The sequence below is a fragment of the Heteronotia binoei genome, chromosome 4 (assembly GCF_032191835.1).
Source record: "Heteronotia binoei isolate CCM8104 ecotype False Entrance Well chromosome 4, APGP_CSIRO_Hbin_v1, whole genome shotgun sequence".
In the NCBI taxonomy this organism is placed as follows: domain Eukaryota; kingdom Metazoa; phylum Chordata; class Lepidosauria; order Squamata; family Gekkonidae; genus Heteronotia; species Heteronotia binoei.
This window is the reverse complement of record NC_083226.1, coordinates 152,352,214-152,376,710: the sequence shown is the minus strand read 5'-3', so window position 1 is coordinate 152,376,710 and position 24,497 is coordinate 152,352,214. Positions and strand designations below refer to the sequence as shown.

Genomic DNA, 24,497 nt, shown 5'->3' with positions numbered 1-24,497 from the left:
GCCACAAATTTGATAGGGGGTGCTACCTCATGACCCCCTTCCCCCAAAGGCAAAGTGGGGACCTGAACAGTGTACATTGTTCATCTCTTCTCCATTTTGTCCTCGCAACAACCCTGTGAGGTGGGATAGGCTGTGTGTGTGTGTGGCTGGCTCAGTCACCCAGCAAGCTACCATGGCACAGTGGGGATTCAAATCTTGGGTCCAGGGCTTTTTCTGTAGCAGGAACTCCTTTGCATCTTAGGCCACACACCCCTGATGTAGCCAGTCTTCCAAGAGTTTTCAGGGCTCTTAGTACAGGGCCTACTGCAAGCTCCAGGAGGATTGGCTACATCAGGGGTGTGTGGCCTAATATGCGAAGGAGTTCCTGCTACAGAAAAAGCTCTGCTTGAGTCCAATTCTACAGCACAGTGGCTCTCAAAGTCACATAGTGGTGTCAGACACAAATGGCATGACAGTGTCAGGTAACTGACCAGGATCCATTTTTAGAAAATCTCTTTTCATGTGCCATAATTTAAATGCTTACCTTTTGAGGCTGTTTATCAGCTGATAGACACATCAGACCAGCTTGTTAATGTTGCTGCAACAACTTCTTCATTCACTTCTTAGAAGAAGGTTAAAACGTTAAAATTGAAACGAGGTGGGGAAACTACAAGTTTCCTACCAAGGCTCCTGGTTTTAACTGGGGTGATGCTGTGTAAGCTCCCAAAGTACATTATTTTGAGAGTATGTTCACTTAAATTGGCTCGGTTTATAATTCATAATTTTTTAGAAAATGATTTTGATGCAGAGTAAAGTGTCCAGTGGCGCCTTTAAGAACAACAGAGTTTAATTCTGGGTTTAAGCTTTTGTATGCATGCACACCTCTTCAGATGCATACAAAAGCTTATACCCAGAATTAAACTTTATATCCAAAATTAAACTTTGTTCGACTCAAACTTTGTTCTGTTGCTCCAGATTAACACAGCTACCCCACCTGAATCTTTGATTCAGGGTGTAAGTTTTGGATGTCCACTGGGTGGCAGCAAGTGTGCACAAATAAGTGGTTAGGAGACACTCTCTGAGACTTCTCATAGGGATTGTTATACTGATTGTCTTTGCAACAATCCTTACCTCTGTTTTTAAAGGAGGGGGAGGGGGAAGGCAACAAAGAATAAGTGCCAAACATTAGCAGCTGGCATGGTGTCCTTTCCAGTTCATCATTCTCTCCCCCCCAAGTCTTTTTGCCATGTTCTCTTTTCATATATTCCAGTGATATGTTTGTGTATTGTGTAATTGTGTCCTCTTGAAGCTGAAACGCTATAGTAGAACCCAAACTGGGAGCGAATGGGGGAATCCCATGAGAAAATGCTTAAAACACAGCCGACGTCTTCCTTTGTGGAACTGTATCCGTTATGTTAGGTTATTTTCTAATTGACTTTTTTTGTTTTTAAATAAATCCAGTTTTATTGTTTTGTGTGTGATTCCTCAGGCTATGAACCGTTCCCTTGCTAATGTGATTCTGGGTGGATATGGCACAACTTCAACGGCTGGCGGGAAGCCAATGGAAATCTCTGGCACGCACACGGAAGTGAATGTGGACAGTGCAGTCGACATGATCAAGGAAGCCAATAACATCATCATCACCCCAGGTACGATGGGTGCAGGGCGTACCATTTATCTACAAAATTTATCTGCAAAATTTATATCCTGCTTTTCTGCCACCACAAAGGCCACTGAGGCGCAAACAATTTAAAATGTACATGACAAAAAACACATTTTAAAACCATTAAAATCAACCCCTTAAATACACATTACAAAAATTGAAGCCAGAGTTAAAATACTAAGACACACAAAAAAACAGCTATTAAAACATTGCTTGTGCCCTCTGTGCCAAAAGAGTTGCATTCTGTGCTATGCTTAGTATTTGTAAATTAAGAACTAGTTACTTTGTAAGGTGGAGTACTTCATTGCAAATGTGGAGGTGCAAATAGGAAGGAAAATCAGGGGTAGAATTCTAGCAGAAGCTTCTTTGCATATTAGGCCACACAACCCTGATGTAGCCTCTTTTTTGTAAGCTCTTGGAAGATTGGCTACATCAGGGGGTGTGGCCTAATATGCAAAGGAGCTCCTGCTAGAATTCCACCCCTGAGGAAAATAATCTCTGCAGAATGTGTGGCTAGCTGGCTCCTACCTTTATTCCCTGCTACAGTGTCCCGTCCCCAATGGCTTGGATCCCACCAAAAATTACTGTTATCAGCATAGCAACACTTTCTCATCTCCCCTGCCTGCTGCCGCAGCCCAAAATGCTTCTTCTGGAGGATGTTCTCCCACCAAAAATAGCATGAAGGCGTGCTGGGGGTCTGCAGTAGGAGAAGGAATATCAGTGAAAGCAATTCCACCCTTGAATGCCTGGAAACATTATGTGGGATTCAGCTGTATATTTTTCCTTTGAAGGTTTTCCACACCAGTGCTTTGTTTTTAATTTGGATTCACCCTAAAGAAGCGTTGGGTTCACCCTAAATAATAATTTGTTACTTGACTGTTGTTTTTACACTGACTTTATGTCGCTACTGTAAACAGAGCCGTTTCTAATGGCAACGGAGCATCCACATGGCAGACTTCATTGCAATTTCCTTGCCTCAGCCCCCTGACTGGGTTGCATTTTGCAAGATAAGAGACACGAGGGGTGCATTTGGGTACTACAGCAGAGATTGCTATAGTAATATACAAATGCTTCAAACATTAAAAGTGATATACAGGTGCTGAATTGTTAATATACACATTCCAGATGACATAATGGCATTTAGCAAATCTCCTTGCATCATTTGCTTGTTTCACTCACAGTTGAGATTTTTGGAAGAGTAGATGTGTTTTCCCTCCTATTTTCAGTGCATGTTGAAGAATAAAATCTGGATTTTAAGGAAGGTGTTAGTGTTGGTGTTAAATAGTCTGGATTTTTTTCCTGGTCTAAAAATGGGTCTTGTTGCTCCCCTCCACCAACTTCTCAGTATCCCAAATCCTTTGAATTGGGAAAGGGAGAGCCATTGTTTAAACTCTCTGCACATGTCAGCTTTTGTTTTCCTCCACAGGTTATGGTCTTTGTGCTGCAAAAGCACAGTATCCAATTGCTGACTTGGTTAAAATGCTGACCGAAAAAGGCAAGCATGTGAGGTAAGCATGTAGTGGGCAGGAAATGATATGTGAGGAAACAGGTTGTCTGGGGCTGCTTGTTGTGCATACTGGGGATAGTTACATCAGTATCTTTGACCTGACACGGTGGGATGCCTGTCAGGAAATATACTAGAAATGTCATTATGTCAATATACATTAGCAGTAGTGGATTTCCTTTTTGTGGAATTTCCTTCAGAGGGAGGTTTGCCAAGCCTGTTGGAGTTTTTAGAAAGCTGTTGTCTTCTGCTGGGTTTTTAGTGGGTACCTGCTGTATTAACCTACAAAAATGTTTTAAGACTGTATATTCCAATACAGCAACAATGGATATCAGCTTTTAAGAACAAGGAGCCATTTTAGAGATTTTAAGCAGGTGATTCCTGTTCTCAATTTCTGTCATTTCCAATAGTTTAAAAATCTATGATGTTCTTTGCTTTGTGAAATAAGGTAAATGCTTAAAAATAAACGAGCTATACGGTTGACCCACTCCATGTAGCCCTGTGCTGTCTGCTCTGATTCCAGCAAATCTTAAAGGTGTTTCCTAGCTCAAATGGGAAAGGTTTGAATTTGAATCTGACACCTTTCAGCTGCAGGCTGTGCACCCTGCCACTGAGCTGTATCTTCTCTCCAAACAAAATGTGAGCCCTACCCCATGTATCAGGGGACTTCAGCATGGTGGTTTTGGGCACCATGGCATCTGCTGACACCATTCCTGGTACCCACCAAGTGTTTTTAGAAAGTGGGTGAGGCCACATGAGGATTTTGCCCAGCAGGGCTTCCAATAAGACACTGAAAATCTGATTGGCTGTGCAGATTAAGATTATGTTTTCAGCAACAGCTGGCAGCACAGCATTGATTTTATTCTCTCTTATTCCTCTTTCCCAGTATTATTTTTGAAGTTCCTCCTCTTCTTCACTGCATTTAGGCTTGTGTGTGTGTGTGTGTGTGTGTGTGAAATTGGCTCCACCTTCCATGGCAGCCATTTTATGGCAGCATGTGTAATTGGCTCCACCTTCTATGGCAGCCATTTTATGGTGGTGCCTCCACCACCCTGTGTCAATTCCAGTGGTGCTACCAGACTCAAAAAGGGTTGGGAACACTTAGCCTATTGTTCCACTGGGGGCTGGGGCAGTCAATTGTGTGTTGTGCTACGTAATATCACACCCATCCCATTATGGGGAGGGCAATTACTGATGCAGAGAACAGGGAGGGGGGAAGGGAAGATCTGAGTACATACTGCCAGGGGTGGATTTCTAGCAGGAGCTCTTTTGCATATTAAGCCACACACCCCTGATGTAGCCAATACTCCAAGAGTTTACAAAAAAGAGCCCTGTAAGCTTTTGGAGGATTGGCTGCATTAGGGGTGTGTGGCCTAATATGCAGAGGAATTCCTGCTAGAATTCCACCCCTGCATTCAGCAATAATACCACAATCAAGATTCTCATGCTGGAGAGCAGGAATATCAGGCAGGAATATTGGGGATTTTGCACATGGGGGGAAAAAGAAGCTCCCCCCACCTAAGACCTTTGATATGTGTGACGTATATGCTCATTCAGTGAGCTATAAGCCTTTTGTGGCATCGTGCTGACCCCCAGGTTTTTCTCAGTCCATTGGGCCTCTCTTATTGAAAAGCGAAATGTGCACGTTCGTGATTGCATCCTGCCTGCCAGAATCTTTGTCATGGGACCACTCAGTTTCACTCTGCTACCATATAGGATTGTTTTGTTCTGAGAGTATAACACTCTTGAAACAGATCTTGGCTGTCCTTGAAGTGGCTTTCCTGATCAAAAGGCATTAAAACAAGATTATGGGGTTGTTTGGCTCTCCGGTAATTACTAGCATCGTGCTGGTTACTTTGCCTTTTGTCCACATCATCTAGCTGCTTCCTCTTTGTGCTTGGCTTTCCCCTCCTGGCCTTCAGTGCTGGAACAGCATGTTCTGTATTCTGCTTGCAGTGGAGGGGGGTGGGCTGGGAGGGGTCACAGATCATGGCTTCTTGCTTCTGTCCACGTGAACGCAAATGGATTGCACTGTCCTTTTTGACTCTTTGGAACTCCTGCTGGGTTTAAGTGCTACTAGAGAGGTATGAGTGCTAGTATTGCGGGATAATCCAGGGATGAGTGCTGCACTGGACTCCTAGTTCTACACTACAGATGATCCATGAGCAGATTCCCAGGTGTGCAGTTGAATTGCCAAAAGCAGCTGCAGGTGTATGTGCATGATACTGGAACTGGGTGGACTGGCCATCTAACTTAACAGGGAAATTTCCTAATGGGTCACTGCTCTGAAAGCCTACTTGTGCACATGCATCTACTCTGTGCACTGGCTCTGTGCATTGGCCCTTCAGCAACAATGGAGACTGGTATCAGTTCATCAGTTATCTTCTCGTGAACCAGTGCTCCTTGCTGGCACCACTGAGCAGAACAGTCCTCGGTCGGATCATGGGTGCATTGACGTCTCTGTGGAGGTTATATACCCTATCAGAAATGACTCTCCCCAGCTGCTTGTAGCCTGGGCAAGGGGAGAGACCCATATTATGCCTATTTCCCTGCCCTCCCCGAATACTTGGACTAAAAAAGGTACTGAGAAGGTGTTTTCCGATTGAGGACGACAGTGTGAAAGCCAGGGTACATTTTCCATCATCCCCTCTATTTGGGCCCTAATTGTCGGCCACTCTAGCGGCTGCATTTTGTGCCTAAATTGCATACCTTTTTTTAAAAAATCTATTTTTATTTAGTTGTACAACACACTCAAAGTATCGAATTGATCACACAAATCAATAAATACCTTGATTAATACCTTGTACTGCCTATAGTCTGGTCGTGTGTGAGTATTTCTCACTAGAACCTAGGAGGTAATCGTGCATGTTTGTTACTCCAGGAATGTAATCCCCAACTTTGTAACTAAACCAAGCAAGGGCTGGTGTGTTTATATGTGTGCTGTGTTGTTGTGTTGAACAGCTTCATTTCTTTTAAATACAATCAGACACAGCATTAAAAGTTTTTGGGGTTTGTGTGTCTGTTTCATATGAAGGAATTGCCGGTGGAATTGTTTTGAAGCTGCTGCAGTAGATCTTATAACTTTTTTCAGTAGGACTGTGCCACAGTGGTTACCTGGATGAGTTTTAATGAAATAGTTCTGTATTTACCATTTGCGTCCAGTTTGTTCTTTCATTGTTTTGTAGCGCGCCCCTGATGCTCATTGAGCGCGGCTGCTTGCTCTCAGCTTCCTGTTGGCCTTTGGAGCATCAGGGTACCAGCGCCATATCCTGCATCCAGATGTGACACACTTGCACATCTGCAGTGGATAAGTGCCAATCCCAGTGTGATGGTCAACAGTTTATTGTACCTGTGCTGTGCCAGGAAAAATTGCATGTGTTGTGCTGTCATCCTGACAGCGCGCCTGATGTCTGGTCTTGAGGTTCTGTTTGTTCTGGTGAAACTTGCCTCTGGCCATAACATGCCCCTGAAGAGGTCACAGATGATGTAATGTGTTAGATTAATGCTTCTGCTGAAGACATTTGAATGTGAGAGAGACTCGGCAAACCCAGCCTACCTAAGAGTGCAGAATACTCTGTGTTAACTTTGCCATTTGACATAAGGAAAATCCTTGCAGTATTTTGTCAACACACTGAGGATTCAACCTTCTTCAAGGAAAATACTTGTTATATTGCCTTCTTACTGGTTTCGTGCGTGTGCTGATGTGGCTATGTAAAATTTCAGTTGACAAAACTGGATGGGGCACATTTCCTGAAATACCAAACTCTTTCGTAGGACTGATTCACACCTAATATCCTATCACAAAATGGGCCAGAATTGAAATTTGCACTAAAACAAGGATTGGAAGAGGTCAAGGATGAATGTATCCACCCCAGCATAGGTTCATTCTATGAATCAGCTAAGGTGGGCTTCTTGTTACTTTTTCTGTAGTCAGAAAATAAATCAGATAATAGAAAATTAATCTTTTCTCTCAAAAGTATTTATGGTACAGTCTGTTTTGGTCTTAATGCTGTGGGTGGCTGTGTTAAACTGCTTCATATTGAATTTGACCATTAGTCTGTAAAGGATTGCTGTTGTCCATTCAAACTGGCAGTGGCTGTCTTGGGTCTCAGGTGTCATCTTTCATATCAACTGCTTACTTGATTTAAAAAAAAATAGGAGTTTCTATGGATTGGGACTGGGAATTTGTGCATGTAAAGCAGATTTTCTACCAGAGATCTATGAAAGAGTTGATTTACTGAACTTACCTGGAAGTTCACAGTTGCCTTTGTCTGGGATGGTACCCTAAAAAGGAAAGCATGTATTTAGAACCATTCTTCTCTTTCCTCTTTAAAATGGATTCTGGGGCTGAGCCCTGCATGGATAGCAGCAGCTCTTCGTTTCATTTGCTTTGTGACTGCTCTGCTCTTTGCTTTTCTCTTCCCCTTTTCTCTTATTTGTGTCCAGGACACTCTATTAAATGGACCTTGAATTGGTTGGGCAGCCTTCACAGACTGAGATCACTGACAGCTTTCTTAAGTTTTTGGTTTCCTTCTGAGATGGGATCTAATCCTGAGTGGGTTGTGTGTGTTTGTTTTGAGAACTCTGTGTAAACTTACTCATGCTCATTTTAATGTCCTGCACAAAATGTTATATGGCTTGTTTGAAATGGAGAGATGTTCCAGTAATGCAAACTTAGAAATGCCACTTAAATTTAGAATTCATGTAGCAGTTGTGATATTACAGGGTCAAGTGTCCTCAATATTTTCCCTTGAGTGCTTAACTGTAGAATGTAAACATTTTAAAAAATAGGCCCCGCTCAACAAAGGCGTAAAGTAAACATCTCAAACCTTGCAAGTCAAAGGTTTAATGGTTTGCAGCCCCAGAACACAACATAATTAACAACTGTTTGTACCACTCCCTTTATTGCTAAGCCCCTGCACCCTAAAAATATGTATTTCTATTTGGATGCTGTAATGCATTGCAAAAAGTCAACTTCTAGGGCCATCCCAGAGAGCTGGAAGGAGCTTTAAATCCTTTTCCAATTTTCCTCTTTCCCTGTCTACATGTTGTATTCAAGATGTTGCAAAGTTCTGTTGTTTGGGTTAGGGGAAGGCAATTACAAGGGTTTTATTTTATGAAGTTCTGTAGCGAGACAGGCTGGACATGTGCACATTTTGTAAGAAAGAAAAGGAAAAAAGTAAGCATGGATGGATTTGCTTGTTTAGCAGGATTTTACTTTGTTTTGCTTAGTGCCTGGGGGAACCAAAGCTCTGTGTATAGTCACATCTAAGACACCAAACACCTTTCAACAGTTACTCTGATTCAGAGGAGACCACTATTGAGGTGGAACTGCTGAACTCTGTCTCAGAAACAACGGACTCCCAAGTTGGCTAGTCTGATTTGATTATTAGATTTATATCCTGCCCTCCCTGCCGGAGCAGGCTCAGGGCTGCTGAGGAGAACTAGTCTGGGGAGGACCACTCTTGAAGACAATTGGAGAAATGGGATTTGATACACTGTTCTATCTTGGAGGCCAGAGATTTACACCTGATCTTCACATTCAGCAGCTTCAGATGATGATAGGGTGGCAGAAGCTGAGGTGGTAGAATAGATTTTTGTGGCAGGTGGGTGCTTTCTCAGCTCCTTGCCCACCCTGTCAGATCTTCAGGTAGCAGTGACCAAGTTGATTTTAGTTATGACACAGAGCATGAGTGGTCTGTAAGGCAGTTTGTAATGTCTAAAGGAGCTGGATTACATGCTGCTATTACAGGGGAAGCCTAGGGAGATAGAAAAAGAATCTGAGGTAATTTTCTACTACTTCCCATTCCCCTTCTCCTTTGGTGATTCACATCAACACCTTTTCACAACACAAAAGGATAACTTGATCACCTTTTCTTTAAAAAGGCTCAGTGCTTATTGGTTTGATGGATAAGGCAAGGAATGTAACAAGTTATTGGTTGTTTGCAGCAAGGGATAGCAGATCCCTGCTTTAAAACAGTTTCACACACCCTAACCTAGCTGATTCTGCCAGAGAGAGAAAGCTGGAGCTCTTTCTTAAACCCAAGAATCTTAGCCTATTGAAACACGGTTTCTTGGGATAGTTTCCTCAGCTCCCCCACAAGCCGTTAACCTACTATTTCCCTAAGGTAATACAAGATTCCTGCTCTATTCATGCCTTTTTGTCAGCTCCTGTACTGATTCTATAGATATCTGAGTCATTTTCCTCAGTCAGGTGAAGCCTAACTTCCTAACCAGTCTCTTGGCAGATTCAAGTGAGTAGCTATCTTGGTATGAAACAACAGAACAAAGTTTGAGTCCAGTGGCACCTTAAAGACCAAGGATGTTTAATTCTGGATATAAGCTTTCATGTGCACACACACTTCTTCAGATACATAGAAACAGATTTCTTCTAACACCTGGTAAAGGAAAAGAACTCAGTCCTCAATCTGTTTCAGTGTATCTGGAGAAGTGTGCATGCACACAAAAGCTTACACTCACAATCAAACTTTGTTGGTCTTCGTGCCGCTGGACTCAATAAATTTTGTTCTAGTCTCTTGCTAGTTTTTCCTGTTGCTTTTGCAAGCCCTGTCTGAATCAGTGACAGACTTTTCTTCCACTTAAATCTCCTCCTCCTACTCTGAGAGATTCTACAGCTTCTCATTGGCTGATGTGGTTTATTATCTGTCTATTCCCCCTGTAGGCAGGGATTGGCTGGGATGCCTAGAGGATGGCACTAGAGACTCTCCACCTCAGTTTTACCTCTTCACGTGGCAGGTTAAAGAAACTTGGAGGTTCACATTTTGGAAAGATTTAACATAGCCATTGAACTCCCTGAAAATAGGGAACAACCGCAGAGAAACAAAAGAAGAGTTCTTCTCAGATGGAATTTTGTGGAGCAAAGTTGGAATCTATTGCCTGCTCTCCACAGTAGTGCATACTATTCCCCCATTGCATTCTTTGGCATGTATGAGCCAATCCTTGGATGCCTTAAAATGAGGAACCAGCTCTGCCTTAAAATGAGGAATTCCCAGCTCTGTTAGAATTGCAGGGCCCTCATTCTTCTGGGTTCCCAAAGAGAGAAGGCTGTGTGCTGTTGGTGCTCATTCTGTGCCTTCTGCTTAAATTAATGCTTAGTCACAACTGCAGGTGAGACTTTGGCAGTTACGATGACTGCTTTGATATTTAGTGGCTCATTGAAGACCCATTCTGAGAGAATATGAGTCATTTCTGGGAGCTTCCACTGGGAGCTGTCCCAGGTCCTATTCTGCCTGAGCCAGTCAGTTACCTGGATACCTGTTGCTGGATTCTATGCCAGGTGTCTAGACTTTCTTCTGTACTTCTCAGGTTCTCACCTTTGCTGGAATAGGAGACCACACTGAGGCCATTCCTTCTGCTGCTAAAAATCTTCCTGAGCTTCTGGCACTCTGGTTCTTACAATTTCACTCAGCATTGCCAAACTTTCAACTTGTTGTCACCTGGAAGGGCTAGATGTTTGGTGACTGGATTTAAAGCTGATATCCTTGTTCTCTAAGACTGTGTTCAAGACCATTTCTGTGCTAGCAAAATAAGCAGATCCTCTTGGCTGGGATTTTAAGGAATTGAGTTGGGACATACCTGCACAGGTCTTCTTGCTTGGGTGCACTGGTTTTACAACCAGAGACGGTAGTCTCTTCTCTCCCCTCTTAAAAACAAACAAACAAAAAGTAGTCCATTGGTATTATATATTAACACACAGCTTTTATGCTGCCCACCTTAGTCCCAGTTTTCCTGTTTTCCTTAAACTGATAGTGTGATGCAAGTAACCAATCATGGGCAGACTCTTGCTTTTATTTCACCATTGTGATTGAAGCTCCTACTCACAGCTTGTCATGGAACCTGTTTGCTAGGATTTAATTAGAGATCCCTGTGTAAATCGCTTGTGCTGGGATCTAAGTGGTCCTACTGAGTTGCTTCTCTCAGCAATGTTTCTGGACATTGTTAGGAGTTATAAATTCCCGGTGCACTTTGCTCCATTGGCCACTTTACCTCTGATCATGCTAGTGCACAGAATCTTGCTCTGGGCCTGGTATACGCTCAGTTGGGAGGCTTCCTAGAAGTACTTTTCTTCTTCATCGGAATTACGATGTCAGTGAGAGAATATATGAACACCTTTGGTATTGGTGTTTGTGTTTTGAAATATGTGAAAATCAGAGCTCAGGAGAAACTGTGGTAAATACAGGAAACTGTTGTGGGAAAGAAGAGTTTTGTAATTTAATTGCTCTTGTCTGGTTGCATGACGATGTCTTGTCACAGGGAAAGTGAGCAATTAGAGTCTCTTTGCTGCTCAGACCAGTGAACAAAACCTGACTTGGAAGTTTTATTATTGCATAAACTTTTTTCGCTGTCAAGTCACAGCCACCTTGTGGTAACTCTGTAGGGTTTTCAGAGCAAGAGGCATTTGGGGTGGTTTGCCATTGCCTGCCTTTGCATAGCAACCCTTGACTTCCTTGGTGGACTGCCATCCAAGTACCAACCAGGTTTTATCCTATTTAGCTCCCAAGATCTGACAACATCAGGCTAGTCTTGGCTATCCAGGCCAGGACACTGAGTAATCTACTCTGACATTATTTAGGGGGGGTTTCCTTGCCTGGCTGCCAGTTTGTCTGCAGTTCCCATGGTTGGCTGGAGTGGGATAGTACTGTGCAGGTTGAATCCTTACTTCCAGAGCAGATCCTAGTTTGGAATACGATGCACCTCCATTCAAAGACAGAGAGGTTGTGGTCAGTGAACTAAGAAGTTACTGCAAAGAGACCCCTTGTGAGTACATGAATGGATGCCTGGATAGGCACAGAAGTGATTATAAGACAACAATACTCTCAGTTGTCTTCTCTTCTTCATACTCTGTTATAAGCAGTAACAATATTAGAAGCGAAATCCTATTCTCACCTTCTCTTCTGGGTAAAGTCCAGACACGGAAATAAATTTATGTACATGTATGTGTATTAAATACTTTGAGCATAGTCGGGGAGAGTGTGAAGTCCAAATTGGCATTGTAACAAGAACTGCTTAAATGTCATTTATGTTACAAATAAAGGCAAACTTTGTTCCTTACCCGGACTTTAACATGGGCTTCAGCATGTAAGAGGCCTAATATCTTCTAAACACAGATGGCATTTCAGCAGGGTTTCTGGAAAGAACAGGACATGTTCACGAGGCTTAAGTTACTGAGTCACTGGCTGACTTTTGAAATCTTAAGCTTTGCTATATTGTTACCTATTTGTTTTGCTATTCTACATTGGGATTCTACAACTGGCCTTTGTTAGGATTGCAGTGAGATCCCCTCTTAAGTATTCTTGGAACTGTTAATAGTTTCTAGATATGTTTTGCAAACAGAGAGCTTAATATTTATATTGGGTTTCAGTGTAGCAGGAAGTTACTCGAATGCTTTAGTGTGTAAAGCTCAGGGAGTTTGTGCAAGATTCCCTCTAACTTACCATGAACTCTCCTCCTTTGGGCCTTTTCCTCTCTCTTTGAAGGTGACCATTGAGCAGTGTTGCTTCTGCGCTGGTATTAATACTAACCATGGGTAGCTGCAAATCAGAATTTGCAACCAGGGTTAGAAACTAGTCTGTGCATCCTGCATTTTTTTCTACCAAAAAAGCCCTGCATAGCACTATGGACACATCAGCTTCTGGGATCTAGATGCACTGCAAGGAAGATTTGTTGGTTACAGTAAAGTTTAGTGTGTTGAAGAGCTGGTGTGATCCAGTGGTTACAGGGCTGGATTTGGATTTAGGGAAGCTGGCTGATAACCCTACTCTGTACTGAAGCTCACTGTCTGACCTTGGACCAGCCATTCTGTTTTGGCCTATCCTTTCTAATAGGATTGTTGTGGAGACAAGAGGACCCACGTCTTGCACTCTAGGCTCCATGGCAGAAGTAGCGTGCCATAAAAATGTGACTGACAGACTAATGATAGTGTTTTCCATGTATGGGGGAGGGTACGAAGGTGAGTTAATAGCAGAGGGACTGAAAATAAAATAGACATCAGAACTGTCTACCACATAGTTACAGAAAAATAAACAATATTTTTTGGTGTTTTGCCAGTTTGGTGTAGTGGTTAAGTGTGTGGACTCTTATCTGGGAGAACCGGGTTTGATTCCCTACTCCTCCACTTGCAGCTGCTGAAATGGCCTTCGGTCAGCCATAGCTCTCACGGATTTGTCCTTGAAAGAGCAGCTGCTGTGAGAGCTCTCTCAGCCCCACTCACCTCACAGGGTGTCTGTTGTGGGGGGAGAAGACATAGGAGATTGTAAGCCACTCTGAGTTTCTGATTCAGAGAGAAAGGCAGGGTATAAATCTGCAGTCTTTAAAAAAGTCGTCTTAATATTTTTGGATTAGTAGTTGGCTTTTAACTGTTACAAATGTTATATAAGATATGTCATCTCCCCCCCCCCCCTGCATCAAGTCACAGCTGACTTATAGCAACCCCGGTGGGGTTTTCAAGACAAGTGACATTTTCAAGGCATACTATTGCCTGCCTCTGTGTAGTGGCCCTGGTATTCCTTGGTGACCTCCCATACAAATACTGACCTAGGCCAACTCTACCTTCCTTCTGAGATCTGACAAAACCAAGCTACTCTAAGCTATTCAGGTCATCTTAGCATGATTTTTTCTTAACTCTAATTGTATTGCATGTTTTCAGAATATTGACCAGTGTGTTTCAGACACACAAGGACACATAGCATCTCCAAATATGCTACCAATGCCCAAGCAGAATTAATTAATGGAAAAATTGGTCTGTCTTTTCCATCCCTCATCCCAGTGTGCTTGCTTTACTAATCTTTTGACAATGACCTATTAGCTTGATCAGTTCACCTGCTTATTTCTTGTGTGTTTGAGATTTGATTCAAAGATGGCTAAATCCTTGCTATCTGGGACAGAATTTGGCATTTTTAAAGAGCCAAACACCTGTGTGTCTTTTTAAATTCTTTTAAAGAGACATTTCCCATAAGAAGCTTTTACTTTTTGAGTTCAGTAGACTGAACCTCCAGCATAGGGGAAATGGGTTTCCTTTGTTTCTTCAGGGACTTGGGGGCACTGGGTATAGATAAAAACATAAGAGAAGCCATGTTGGATCAGGCCAAAGACCTATCCAGTCCAACACTCTGTGTCACACAGTGGCCAAAAATTTTATATATATATATATATATATATATACACATACATACATACACACACACGCGCGCACTGTGGCTAATAGCCACTGATGGACCTCTGCTCCATATTTTTATCTAACGCCCTCTTGAAGCTGGCTATGCTTGTAGCCGCCACCACCTCCTGTGGCAGTGAATTCCACATGTTAATCACCCTTTGGGTGAAGAAGTACCTCCTTTTATCCGTTCTAACCTGACTGCTCAGCAATTTCATTGAATGCCCACGAGTTCTTGTATTGTGAGAAAGGGAGAAAAGTACTTCCTTCTCTACCTTCTCCATCCCATGCATAATCTTGTAAACCGCTATCATGTCACCCCGCAGTCGATGTTTCTCCAAACTAAAGAGCCCCAAGTGTTTTAACCTTTCTCCATAGGGAAAGTGTTCCAAACCTTTAATCATTCTAGTTGCCCTTTTCTGCACTTTTTCCAATGCTATAATATCCTTTTTGAGGTGCGATGACCAGAATTGCACACAGTATTCCAAATGAGACCGCACCATCGATTTATACAGGGGCATTATGATACTGGCTGATTTGTTTTCAGTTCCCTTCCTAATAATTCCCAGCATGGCGTTGGCCTTTTTTATTGCAATCGCACACTGTCTTGACATTTTCAGTGAATTATCTACCACAACCCCAAGATCTCTCTCTTGGTCAGTCTCTGCCAGTTCACACCCCATTAACTTGTATTTGTAGCTGGGATTTTTGGCCCCAATGTGCATTACTTTGCACTTGGCCACACTGAACCTCATCTGCCATGTTGACGCCCACTCACCCAGCTTCAACAGATCCCTTTGGAGTTCCTCACAATCCTCTCTGGTTCTCACCACCCTGAACAATGTAGTGTCATCTGCAAACTTGGCCACTTCACTGCTTACTCTCAACTCCAAATCATTTATGAACAAATTAAAGAGCATGGGACCCAGTACTGAGCCCTGCGGCACTCCACTGCTTACCATCCTCCACTACGAAGACTGCCCATTTATACTCACTCTCTGCTTCCTATTAATTAGCCAGTTTTTGATCCACAAGAGGACCTGTCCTTTTACTCCATGACTCTCGAGCTTACTAAGGAGCCTTTGATGAGGAACTTTATCAAAAGCTTTCTGAAAGTCGGTAAACAATATCTATCGGGTCTCCTTTGTCCACATGTTTGTTCACCCCCTCAAAGAAATGTAACAGGTTAGTGAGGCAAGATCTTCCCTTACAGAACCCATGCTGAGTCTTCCTCAATAACTCGTGTTCATCAATGTGCCTACTCATTCTGTCCTTGATAATGGTTTCTACCAACTTTCCTGGTATTGAAGTCAGACTGACTGGCCTGTAGTTTCCCGGATCTCCTCTGGAACCCTTTTTAAAGATGGGGGTGACATTTGCTAGATTCCTGTGACTGGCAAGTTGTGGTTGCTGGCATGTGTTTGTGACTGTCTTTGTGATATGTGAAAATATGACCATGGCTGGTTTGCAGTCTGTAGCTCCAGAACCAAACACAACCTTTTTTAAAAAAAGAAAAATCAAATATTTAAATGAGTAGGTAGGATTCTGGAATAACCATTAGGGCAGGAAATGGCAGGCAAAACGTTTTATGGGACTTAAGGGCTTCTTAGAGATGCTTTACAGAAAGGGAAATGATAGAGGTGAATAGTTGCCAGTGATCCAAGCAGCAACCATGCACAGATTTATGCTGGTGTACTAAACAATCGTGCTCCTGTGCATGTCTTTGTTGCTGAGACCTCGCATGCGCCAGTTCCAATTGCCATTCTTCCAGTGACGCCTGTTTCAAGGTTGGAACCAGCGACCAACCACAGGCCCTACCAGGCAAGGGCTTTGTCCACTTTCCTGAAATGTGGGGGCAGGTGCCACATTGGGAAATGATGCTCAGGGAGCACAGGTGGTTCTTGAGCCCCACTGAGTGAGTGTCGCTGGGGCTGGGCAAATGGATCGTTCTGTCTTGGATTTTGATCTCTAAAGTATTTGCTCTCATTAGCTCTGCTAATGAGAAGTTTTGTAAAGCACTTTGAATGCTGTGTTCTGCATATTCAAACTCATTGCCCTTTCCTCCTGCACCCTTAGATTTGGCATTCATCCAGTAGCTGGTCGTATGCCTGGGCAACTAAATGTGCTCCTTGCCGAAGCTGGAGTTCCCTATGACATTGTCCTAGAAATGGATGAGATCAACCATGACTTTCCAGGTAAGAGAGCTGGATAGACTTGCTCTGTTTTGTGCCACAGTTCGTTTGCCTTAAGTCAAACAGTTGAAGCTGTCTTGTGCTGAATCAGCCCCTACTATCTACTCATTGTCTGCTCAGACAGGCACCAACTCTCCCGGGTCTTAGTTTGAGGCCTTTCACGTCACCTACTATCCCTCACCTTTAACTGGAGACTTCAGGAATTGAACCTTTTGCATACCAAGCAAATACTGTAGCTCCTCCCTAAACTTTCCTAAAATAATTCACAACTGTGAATTGTTTCTCTTTTTTTCTATCATAAGCAAGGCACTGTGAAAGCAGATCAGCATAGTATATATTTGACCATAGTATGTTCTTAAAAATCCTACTAAACCAAATGACACCAGGCTTCTCTAGGTCACTCTCTGTCATTCTCTCTGTTGCTTTGCTAAATACCAGTGCTGGAGTTTCCATTCTGATGTTCATTAGTTTTTATGCACTTGGTTTCTAAGCTGCCAGGAAAAACACCTAAATTGCTTTTTTAAGAATTAGTTTTAGGGAGAACCATCCTTGCAAATGTATAGCCCCTAAAAGAAATTAATTTGGCTTTCTTGATATTGCTGCAACCTAAGTTGCTGTTAATAATTGGAATTTTAGTTCTGCAGCTCCTAATTTTTTTTAACATGCTTCTTTTTTTGCCATTTATTTATTTATGTAACTGCAGAAACAGACTTGGTCCTTGTTATCGGAGCTAATGACACGGTTAATTCAGCTGCCCAGGAGGATCCAAATTCTATCATTGCAGGAATGCCTGTTCTAGAAGTTTGGAAGGCAAAGCAGGTGGGTTCACACAACAGTATGGTAGAAATTCTGTGTCTTCTCTATTTGTTGTATTTAAACCTTTGAGCATAATATTACCATATGTCTGAGTCTGCCTTTGTCCAACTTCTCCTCCTGAACTGCTTTGCTAGGGGAAGAAGGTCCAGACAGAAAGGAAAAGGCAGGAATTTCTAGATCTGTAAAATAGTGGTGGCTCAGGGGCCACATGTGGTTTTTGACATGCCATGTTTGGTGCTTCTCAGCTCCGTTCCCAAGTGTGGTCCCTGCCCCATGTTCCAAGAGAGTGGGCAAGGCCCACTGGTCTGTAGGGCTTGTGGTTGGTGGTGATTCACTGGTCTGTAGGGCTTGTGGTTGGTGGTGAAACAGTGGGACAGGAAAACAGGTAAGCCAGGAGTCTTTCTTAGCTGCAGGTCTTGAGCTGAGGATGGAAGTAAAGGACCCATTGTTTCCTTTAACCCTCACCCTTATCTATAGCCTCTGCACTCTCATTTAGTTCTTGTTTTGTGCATTTGTAAATGGTTGATAGTTTCTTCTTTGGTACAGTTGCACATATCTAAACTAGTGGTGGGCAGTTAAAGAGTAAATGTGTAGTGAATAAAGGTAAACTTCAACTGTGTAGTATCAATCTCAGTCTTAAAATTACACTCTTGTAAAGTGAGTGATAGAAATAAGGGTGAGCTTTGGTTATTGGACAAAGGTGGCTGGTTTTGCATAGAGAATTACTGGAAAATGATCATTCATGTCCTGTTCTGGACACTTTACTCACCTGGCATTGTAAATGTCACTTATGAGGAAAGTAAGGAGGAAATTTGGCCATTAGTTGGGGGGGGGGATTTTCAGAAGTTAATGATAAATAAAGTAACAATACTTTTGTTGGCTTCCCAAAATGTTTACTGATAAAGCTTTAACATCAATATTAACAAAGCTTCTGGCATCTACTCCCTAACATGTGAGCCTGTTTAAAAATAAATCTGGTGGTGTCTTTTGTCCATCTCCTTGCTTGCTGTATATGGGCCACTGTTTAAATTGATGGAACCTGAGCTGCCCCTCTCAGCCTCCATTTTGTGGAACGAGGGTTCCCATGTGAATCTATAAATTTGCTCAACAGGCAGTCAGACTGTATATGGTGTCCATTAATGAACATCAGATCTTGGTGTTAAACCCTGTGATGATTATGTAGGTACCTGGCTCCGAATTTGCAATATTTAATTGAGTATGAGATTCTTCCATCTAATGTACACTTTCGGGACTGGATTTATACCTGAGTGAATGGTCGCTAACAGTTTCTTTGTTGGGGTTATGTAATTCCCCTAATAGCAGAAGTATGGTACTTGCCTTCCCTTTATTATGTAGATGTTGTCACTTCTTTCCTTTGCCTGTTTTTCCTCTGATGAGATTTGTTTTTAAAATGAAATAAAAATGTGGGTTTTTTTTTTTTTAAAAGTCAGATCTCAGAAGCGCTAAGCAGGGTTGGCCCTGGTTATTGCTTGGATGAGAGACCACCAAGGAAGTCCAGAATTGCTACATCGAGGCAGGCAACGGCAAACCATTTGTGAACATCTCTTACCTTGAAAACCCTATAGGGTTGGTGGGGACTCGATGGTTCTCTGTCTTTCTTCCTCTCTAAGTATTAGCCAGTTTTGTGTAGCGATTAAGTGTGTGGACTCTTATCTGAGAGAACGGGGTTTGATTCCCCACTCCTCCACTAGCAGCTGCTGGAATGGCCTTGGGTTAGCCATAGCTATTGCAGGAGTTGTCCTTGAAAAGGCAGCTTCTGTGAGAGCCCTCTCATCCCCACCCACCTTACAGGGTGTCTGTTGTGGGGGGAGAAAATATGGGAGATTGTAAGCCACTCTGAGTCTCTGATTCAGAGAGAAGGGCAAAGTATAAATCTGCAGTCGTCATCTTCTTAACTAGGGCTGACCCTGCGTAGCTTCCAAGATAAGGTTAGCTTTGCTTTCCATGTACAGAACTTGTTGATCAGAGGATTCATACATTATTGTATTTTTTTGCTTATAGTTGAACACTTCTGCCTTTGCATTATCTAACATGGTTTCTAGCCATGATAACTAAAGGGAAACTCCATATCTGGAGGCAGTAAACCTCTGATGGTCAGCACTGGGAGGCAACATTGGGAGGCGGGGCTTGGCCTCTATGCCCTGTTTGTTGACCTTCTACAGCGGGGTGGCCAACGGTGGCTCTCCAGATGTTTTTTGCTTACAACTCCCATCAGCCCCAGCCATTGGCCATGCTGGCTGGGGCTGATGGGAGTTGTAGGCAAAAAACATCTGGAGAGCTACCGTTGGCCACCCCTGTTCTACAGCAACACATTGGCCCCTGGGCATTGAAACAGGATATTAGATCACTGGTCTGATGCAGGATTCTTAACTTTTTCTCTGCAGGTTATTGTTATGAAGAGATCTCTGGGTGTTGGCTATGCAGCGGTGGATAATCCCATCTTTTACAAGCCCAATACTGCCATGCTTCTAGGAGATGCTAAGAAGACCTGTGATGCCCTGCAGGCCAAAGTGAGGGAGACCTTGCAGAACTGAATGCCTTCAGTTTTAAAGAAAAGCCTGTCCTTTGGCCAGTACGAACAAAAACTCTCCAAGTGTTGTTATACGTCAAGGTTTATAAGATAGTGAAATGAAAGCTCAGAGAGAAACAAAGGTCCAGAAACAAAGTGAAAAATGTACGTAAGAGTGTAAGAAATTAAGCAACAAAATGGAAGATCACGCTCTTAAGAAGCCACCACCTGGAATAATTTTGTTTTTGAATGCAGTGCATTTCAGAGGAATTTTTCCTTGGTAGCCGCATGTGCAACACAAGGACACTCAGGAATTTGGGTGGGGGAGGGGAATCTGCCTGTTTAGCATGATGTGAAATCTCAAAAAAGTTGCTGCCGTTTCAAAGCTATTTGACTTCTCTTCTCTATTGGTTTCAAGTAAACATAGAATCTAATTAGGCTGATTTTTCGATTGTCAGATCCTGGATCCCTGGCTGGATATTTAAATTTTGACTGTAATCGTAACCTTTTAAAAACCTTTTTTTTTTGGGGGGGGGAGTGCTTTTGAAATGATTTTTTATACATTTCATAATCAGTGTGTTAAGATGCTGGAAACGGGCACTTAGTTGTCAAACATACTCCAGATGCTGGAAAAAGGAATGCAATTTGAGAGTTAATCCAAAATACTTTTGCAGATAAATCATGTGGACAACATGGAAACCCAGTACACTTAAAGAAGAGAGAAAGAGATTAATTGATTACTGGTCTTCCCTTTTAATCTTTCAAATATATATATTGGAAGTCAACAGTTCAGTGGTAAATTAGTTTGTTTTACAGCTTCCAGGGCAGCCTTCATCATGTTTAGTACAATCAAGTGGAATTCAAATGCTTGATTAATAAAATGAACTTGTCATGTTTTGCCTAATCATGTAGCAACCGTTTGGGGTGACGTGGGCACAATAAATAGCTGGGCTTGTGTTAGAAAGCTTTAACATCTGGGAAAGACAGACTACTATGACATGATTAAAACTAAGCCCAACGTTTTAATCCCAACTTGACTGTTAAATCCTGATCTTTGTCAGGGACCGCCTAATTTAATAGCAGATGAAAACTGTCCTTTTAGCTACCTCCTGTTTTCTGTATGGCATGGATCCCATACATTCAAAAACCAGAAGTGGCAGTAGACTTAATTCCAGCAATAAACTTCCAAGTCCACTGAACCAATGGGAATATGTGCTTTCTCAGTTCCTATTCATTTCACTGGGACTTGTGCAGAAGCTGCACCCTGATGGATTGTGCTCGGCAGCATGTATCCAACCATCTGTGAACTTTGCGGGGCAGGACTTCCAAGCTTCCCCCTCTTCCTGCAGTTCACTGAGCCCTCTGAAAATTTGCTGCAGGTGTGTGTGGGGGGAGGGCTATCAGCAGACTCTTGGGAGCAGCACAGGGGCCAAAGTGCAGGAATCATACTCTTCTTCCACAAATGGAAATGCTTTTCCATTGGAGGAACTGTGTGGTTGGATACATTCATGCATTTAGAAATCTTGCTGCTCAGCAGGAAGCACCAACAGGCTGTTCTGCTGCATATGAATATTTGAGCCACAGTATTCTAATGTAAAGCTTTAGGCAGCTGTATTTCAGTAGAACCTGCTTGGGACCTGAATTTGGTTGTATGAATACCATCCATTTCTGTGCAACCGGACTCTTAAATGTGGCTGAGAAGAGGAGCACCAGTTAAGTTAGTCCTGGAGCGCTGAAGGCTGCAGCGTCCAACTGGTTTTAAAATGGCTGTCTTCCTTTTTAGTTTGGAGACATCAAGTGGGTTGTAAGTGGACCAGAAGTACCATTGTTAACTTTAGAAATTGTGTTTATATTATGAAACTGAGAGAATTATTTAAAAAAAATAAAGCTAACAAAATTCCAAGTCATCTCGTAGTATTCTTCTGGTAGTTGATTTTCTTCCTTGTAAAATGCAGATGGAAATTTATGTCCGGTGTCTAACTTACCATTTCTAGGTAAAATTATTGAGAGGGCAGTGGCGTTGCAGCTACAGAGGTTCCTAGATGACGCTTCCGTTCTTGACCCGTGCCAGTCTGGGTTCCGACCGGGCCATGGGACGGAGACAGTGCTGGTCGCCTTGGTAGATGACCTCCAGCGGCATCTGGATCGGGGCGGCGCTGCAGTACTGATGTTACTAGACCTGTCGGCGGCATTTGATACAGTCGACCACCAGTTGCTAAAGCGCCGCCTCGCCGACATAGGGGTTGGGGGGTTGGCCTTACAATGGCTTTCCTCCTTCCTCTCTGATCGGGGACAAAGGGTGGCCATTGGGGGTGAGCGATCCCAGAGGCGCACACTTGATTGTGGGGTGCCTCAGGGAGCAGTTCTCTCCCCAATGTTGTTCAACATCTACATGCGCCCCCTTGCCCAGATTGTCCGGAGGTTTGGGCTGGGTTGCCATCAATATGCGGATGACACCCAGCTCTATCTGCTAATGGATGGCCGGCCTGGCTCCGCCCCGGGGAACCTGGATCGGGCCTTACAGGCTGTGGCGACGTGGCTCAGATTGAGTGGGTTGAAGTTGAATCCAGCGAAGACAGAGGTCCTTTGTGTGGGTCGTGGCGCTCGGGGAGGGGAAATAGCTCTCCCAACTTTCGATGGCGCACCATTGGAACCAGCGCGCCAGGTAAAAAGTCTGGGTGTTTTACTGGAGCCTTCATTATCAATGGAGGCCCAGATAGCAGCCACTGCCAAGTCAGCATTCTTCCATCTGAAGCGGGCAAGGCAGTTGGCCCCCTTCCTGGAGCGCCGGGACCTCGCAACAGTGATCCATGCAACGGTCACCTCAAGATTGGACTACTGTAATGCCCTCTACTTGGGGCTACCTCTGTGCCGGACTCGGAAGTTACAGCTGGTGCAGAATTTATTTATATTTATTTATATTGGGATTTATACCCCGCCCTTCGCACCGAAGTGTCTCAGGGCGGCTTACAACATGATAATACAAATACTACAATTTAAAACACTTACAAGTAAAATTAAAACCATAAATTAATAAAAGCAAGATAGATAAAAACCGGCGGTCTACAGATGCATTTTGTTCCATCCAAAAGATTTCCTTGTCAGTCAGTATTATAGGCCTGCCGGAAGAGGGCTGTCTTACAGGCCCTGCGGAACTGCCCTAGGTCCCGCAGGGCCCGCACCTCCTCCGGCAGCTGGTTCCACCAATAAGGTGCCGTTACTGAGAAGGCCCGATCCCTGGTGGATTTTAGACGGGCCTCCTTTGGCCCGGGGACTATCAACAGGTTTTGTGAACCCGAGCGTAGTACTCTCTGGGGAACGTGTGGGGAAAGACGGTCCCTAAGGTAGACAGGTCCTAGGCCATATAGGGCTTTAAAGGTAATAACCAACACCTTGTACCGGACTCGGAATATTACTGGCAGCCAGTGCAGATCCCGGAGCCCCGGCCGAATGTGCTCCCGTCTTGGGAGCCCTAATAACAGCCGGGCAGCAGCGTTCTGCACCAACTGCAGTTTCCGGGTCCGGCACAAGGGTAGCCCCATGTAGAGGGCATTACAGTAGTCTAACCTCGAGGTGACCGTAGCATGAATCACTGTTGCCAGGTCGTCACATTCCAGGAAGGGGGCCAACTGCTTCGCCCGCCGAAGGTGAAAAAACGCGGACTTGGCAGTGGCTGCTATCTGGGCCTCCATTGTCAGTGAAGGCTCCAACAGCACCCCCAGGCTCTTAACCCTGCCCGACGCTGTTAGTGGCGCGCCGTCAAAAACTGGCAGGGGGATTTCCCTTCCCGGGCCGCAGCGACCAAGGCACAGGACCTCTGTCTTCGCCGGATTCAGCTTCAGCCCGCTCAGCCTAAACCACCTAGCCACTGCCTGTAACGCTCGGTCCAAATTTTCTGGGGCGCAGGCGGGCCGGCCATCCATAAGCAGATAGAGCTGGGTGTCATCAGCATATTGGTGACACCCAAGCCCGTACCCTCGGGCAATCTGGGCAAGGGGGCGCATGTAGATGTTAAATAACATCGGGGAGAGCACCGCCCCTTGAGGCACCCCGCAATCAAGCGTGTGTCTCCGGGACAGTTCCTCCCCAATCGCCACCCTTTGTCCCCGACCGTCAAGGAAAGAGGAAAACCATTGCAAGGCCAACCCCTGAATCCCTGCGTCGGCAAGGCGGCGCGCCAGAAGCCGATGGTCGACCATATCGAACGCTGCCGATAGGTCCAACAACATCAGCACTGCCGAGCCGCTTTGATCCAGAATGCGTCGGCCAGGCTACTGTTAGGGCTCTCGAAATGGGAGCACATACGGCCAGGGCTGCGCGGACTGCACTGGCTACCAATTATCTACCGAGTCCAGTACAAAGTGTTGGTTATCACCTTTAAAGCCCTATATGGCCGAGGACCAGCCTACCTAAGGGACCGTCTCTCCCCATATGAACCCCAGAGGGCACTGAGGTCAGTGGGTAAAAACAAAATGACCATCCCTGGGCCGAGAGAGGTCAAACTCCAACATACTAGAGTACGGGCCTTTTCAGCGGCTGCACCGGCATTGTGGAACCAGCTTCCGGAGGAGGTGCGGGCCCTGCGGGACCTCGGCCAGTTCCGCAGGGCCTGCAAGACCGCCCTTTTTAGGCAAGCCTAT

General features: G+C 44.1%; 1 protein-coding gene across 2 annotated transcripts in view; it reads left to right on the top strand.

The window, feature by feature from the left end:
• NNT (nicotinamide nucleotide transhydrogenase) overlaps positions 1 to 21,764 on the top strand; it is a 77,664-nt gene extending 55,900 nt beyond the window's left edge. For both annotated transcript variants that reach the window (XM_060236028.1, XM_060236029.1), the window contains exons 18-22: positions 1,469 to 1,628; positions 3,069 to 3,150; positions 16,396 to 16,514; positions 17,215 to 17,330; positions 19,733 to 21,764. In XM_060236028.1, the coding sequence (XP_060092011.1) occupies positions 1,469 to 1,628; positions 3,069 to 3,150; positions 16,396 to 16,514; positions 17,215 to 17,330; positions 19,733 to 19,882 (627 nt within the window). In that variant the 3' untranslated portion in view covers positions 19,883 to 21,764. The remainder of the gene's footprint in view (positions 1 to 1,468; positions 1,629 to 3,068; positions 3,151 to 16,395; positions 16,515 to 17,214; positions 17,331 to 19,732) is intronic.
• Positions 21,765 to 24,497: the final 2,733 nt, after the last annotated feature.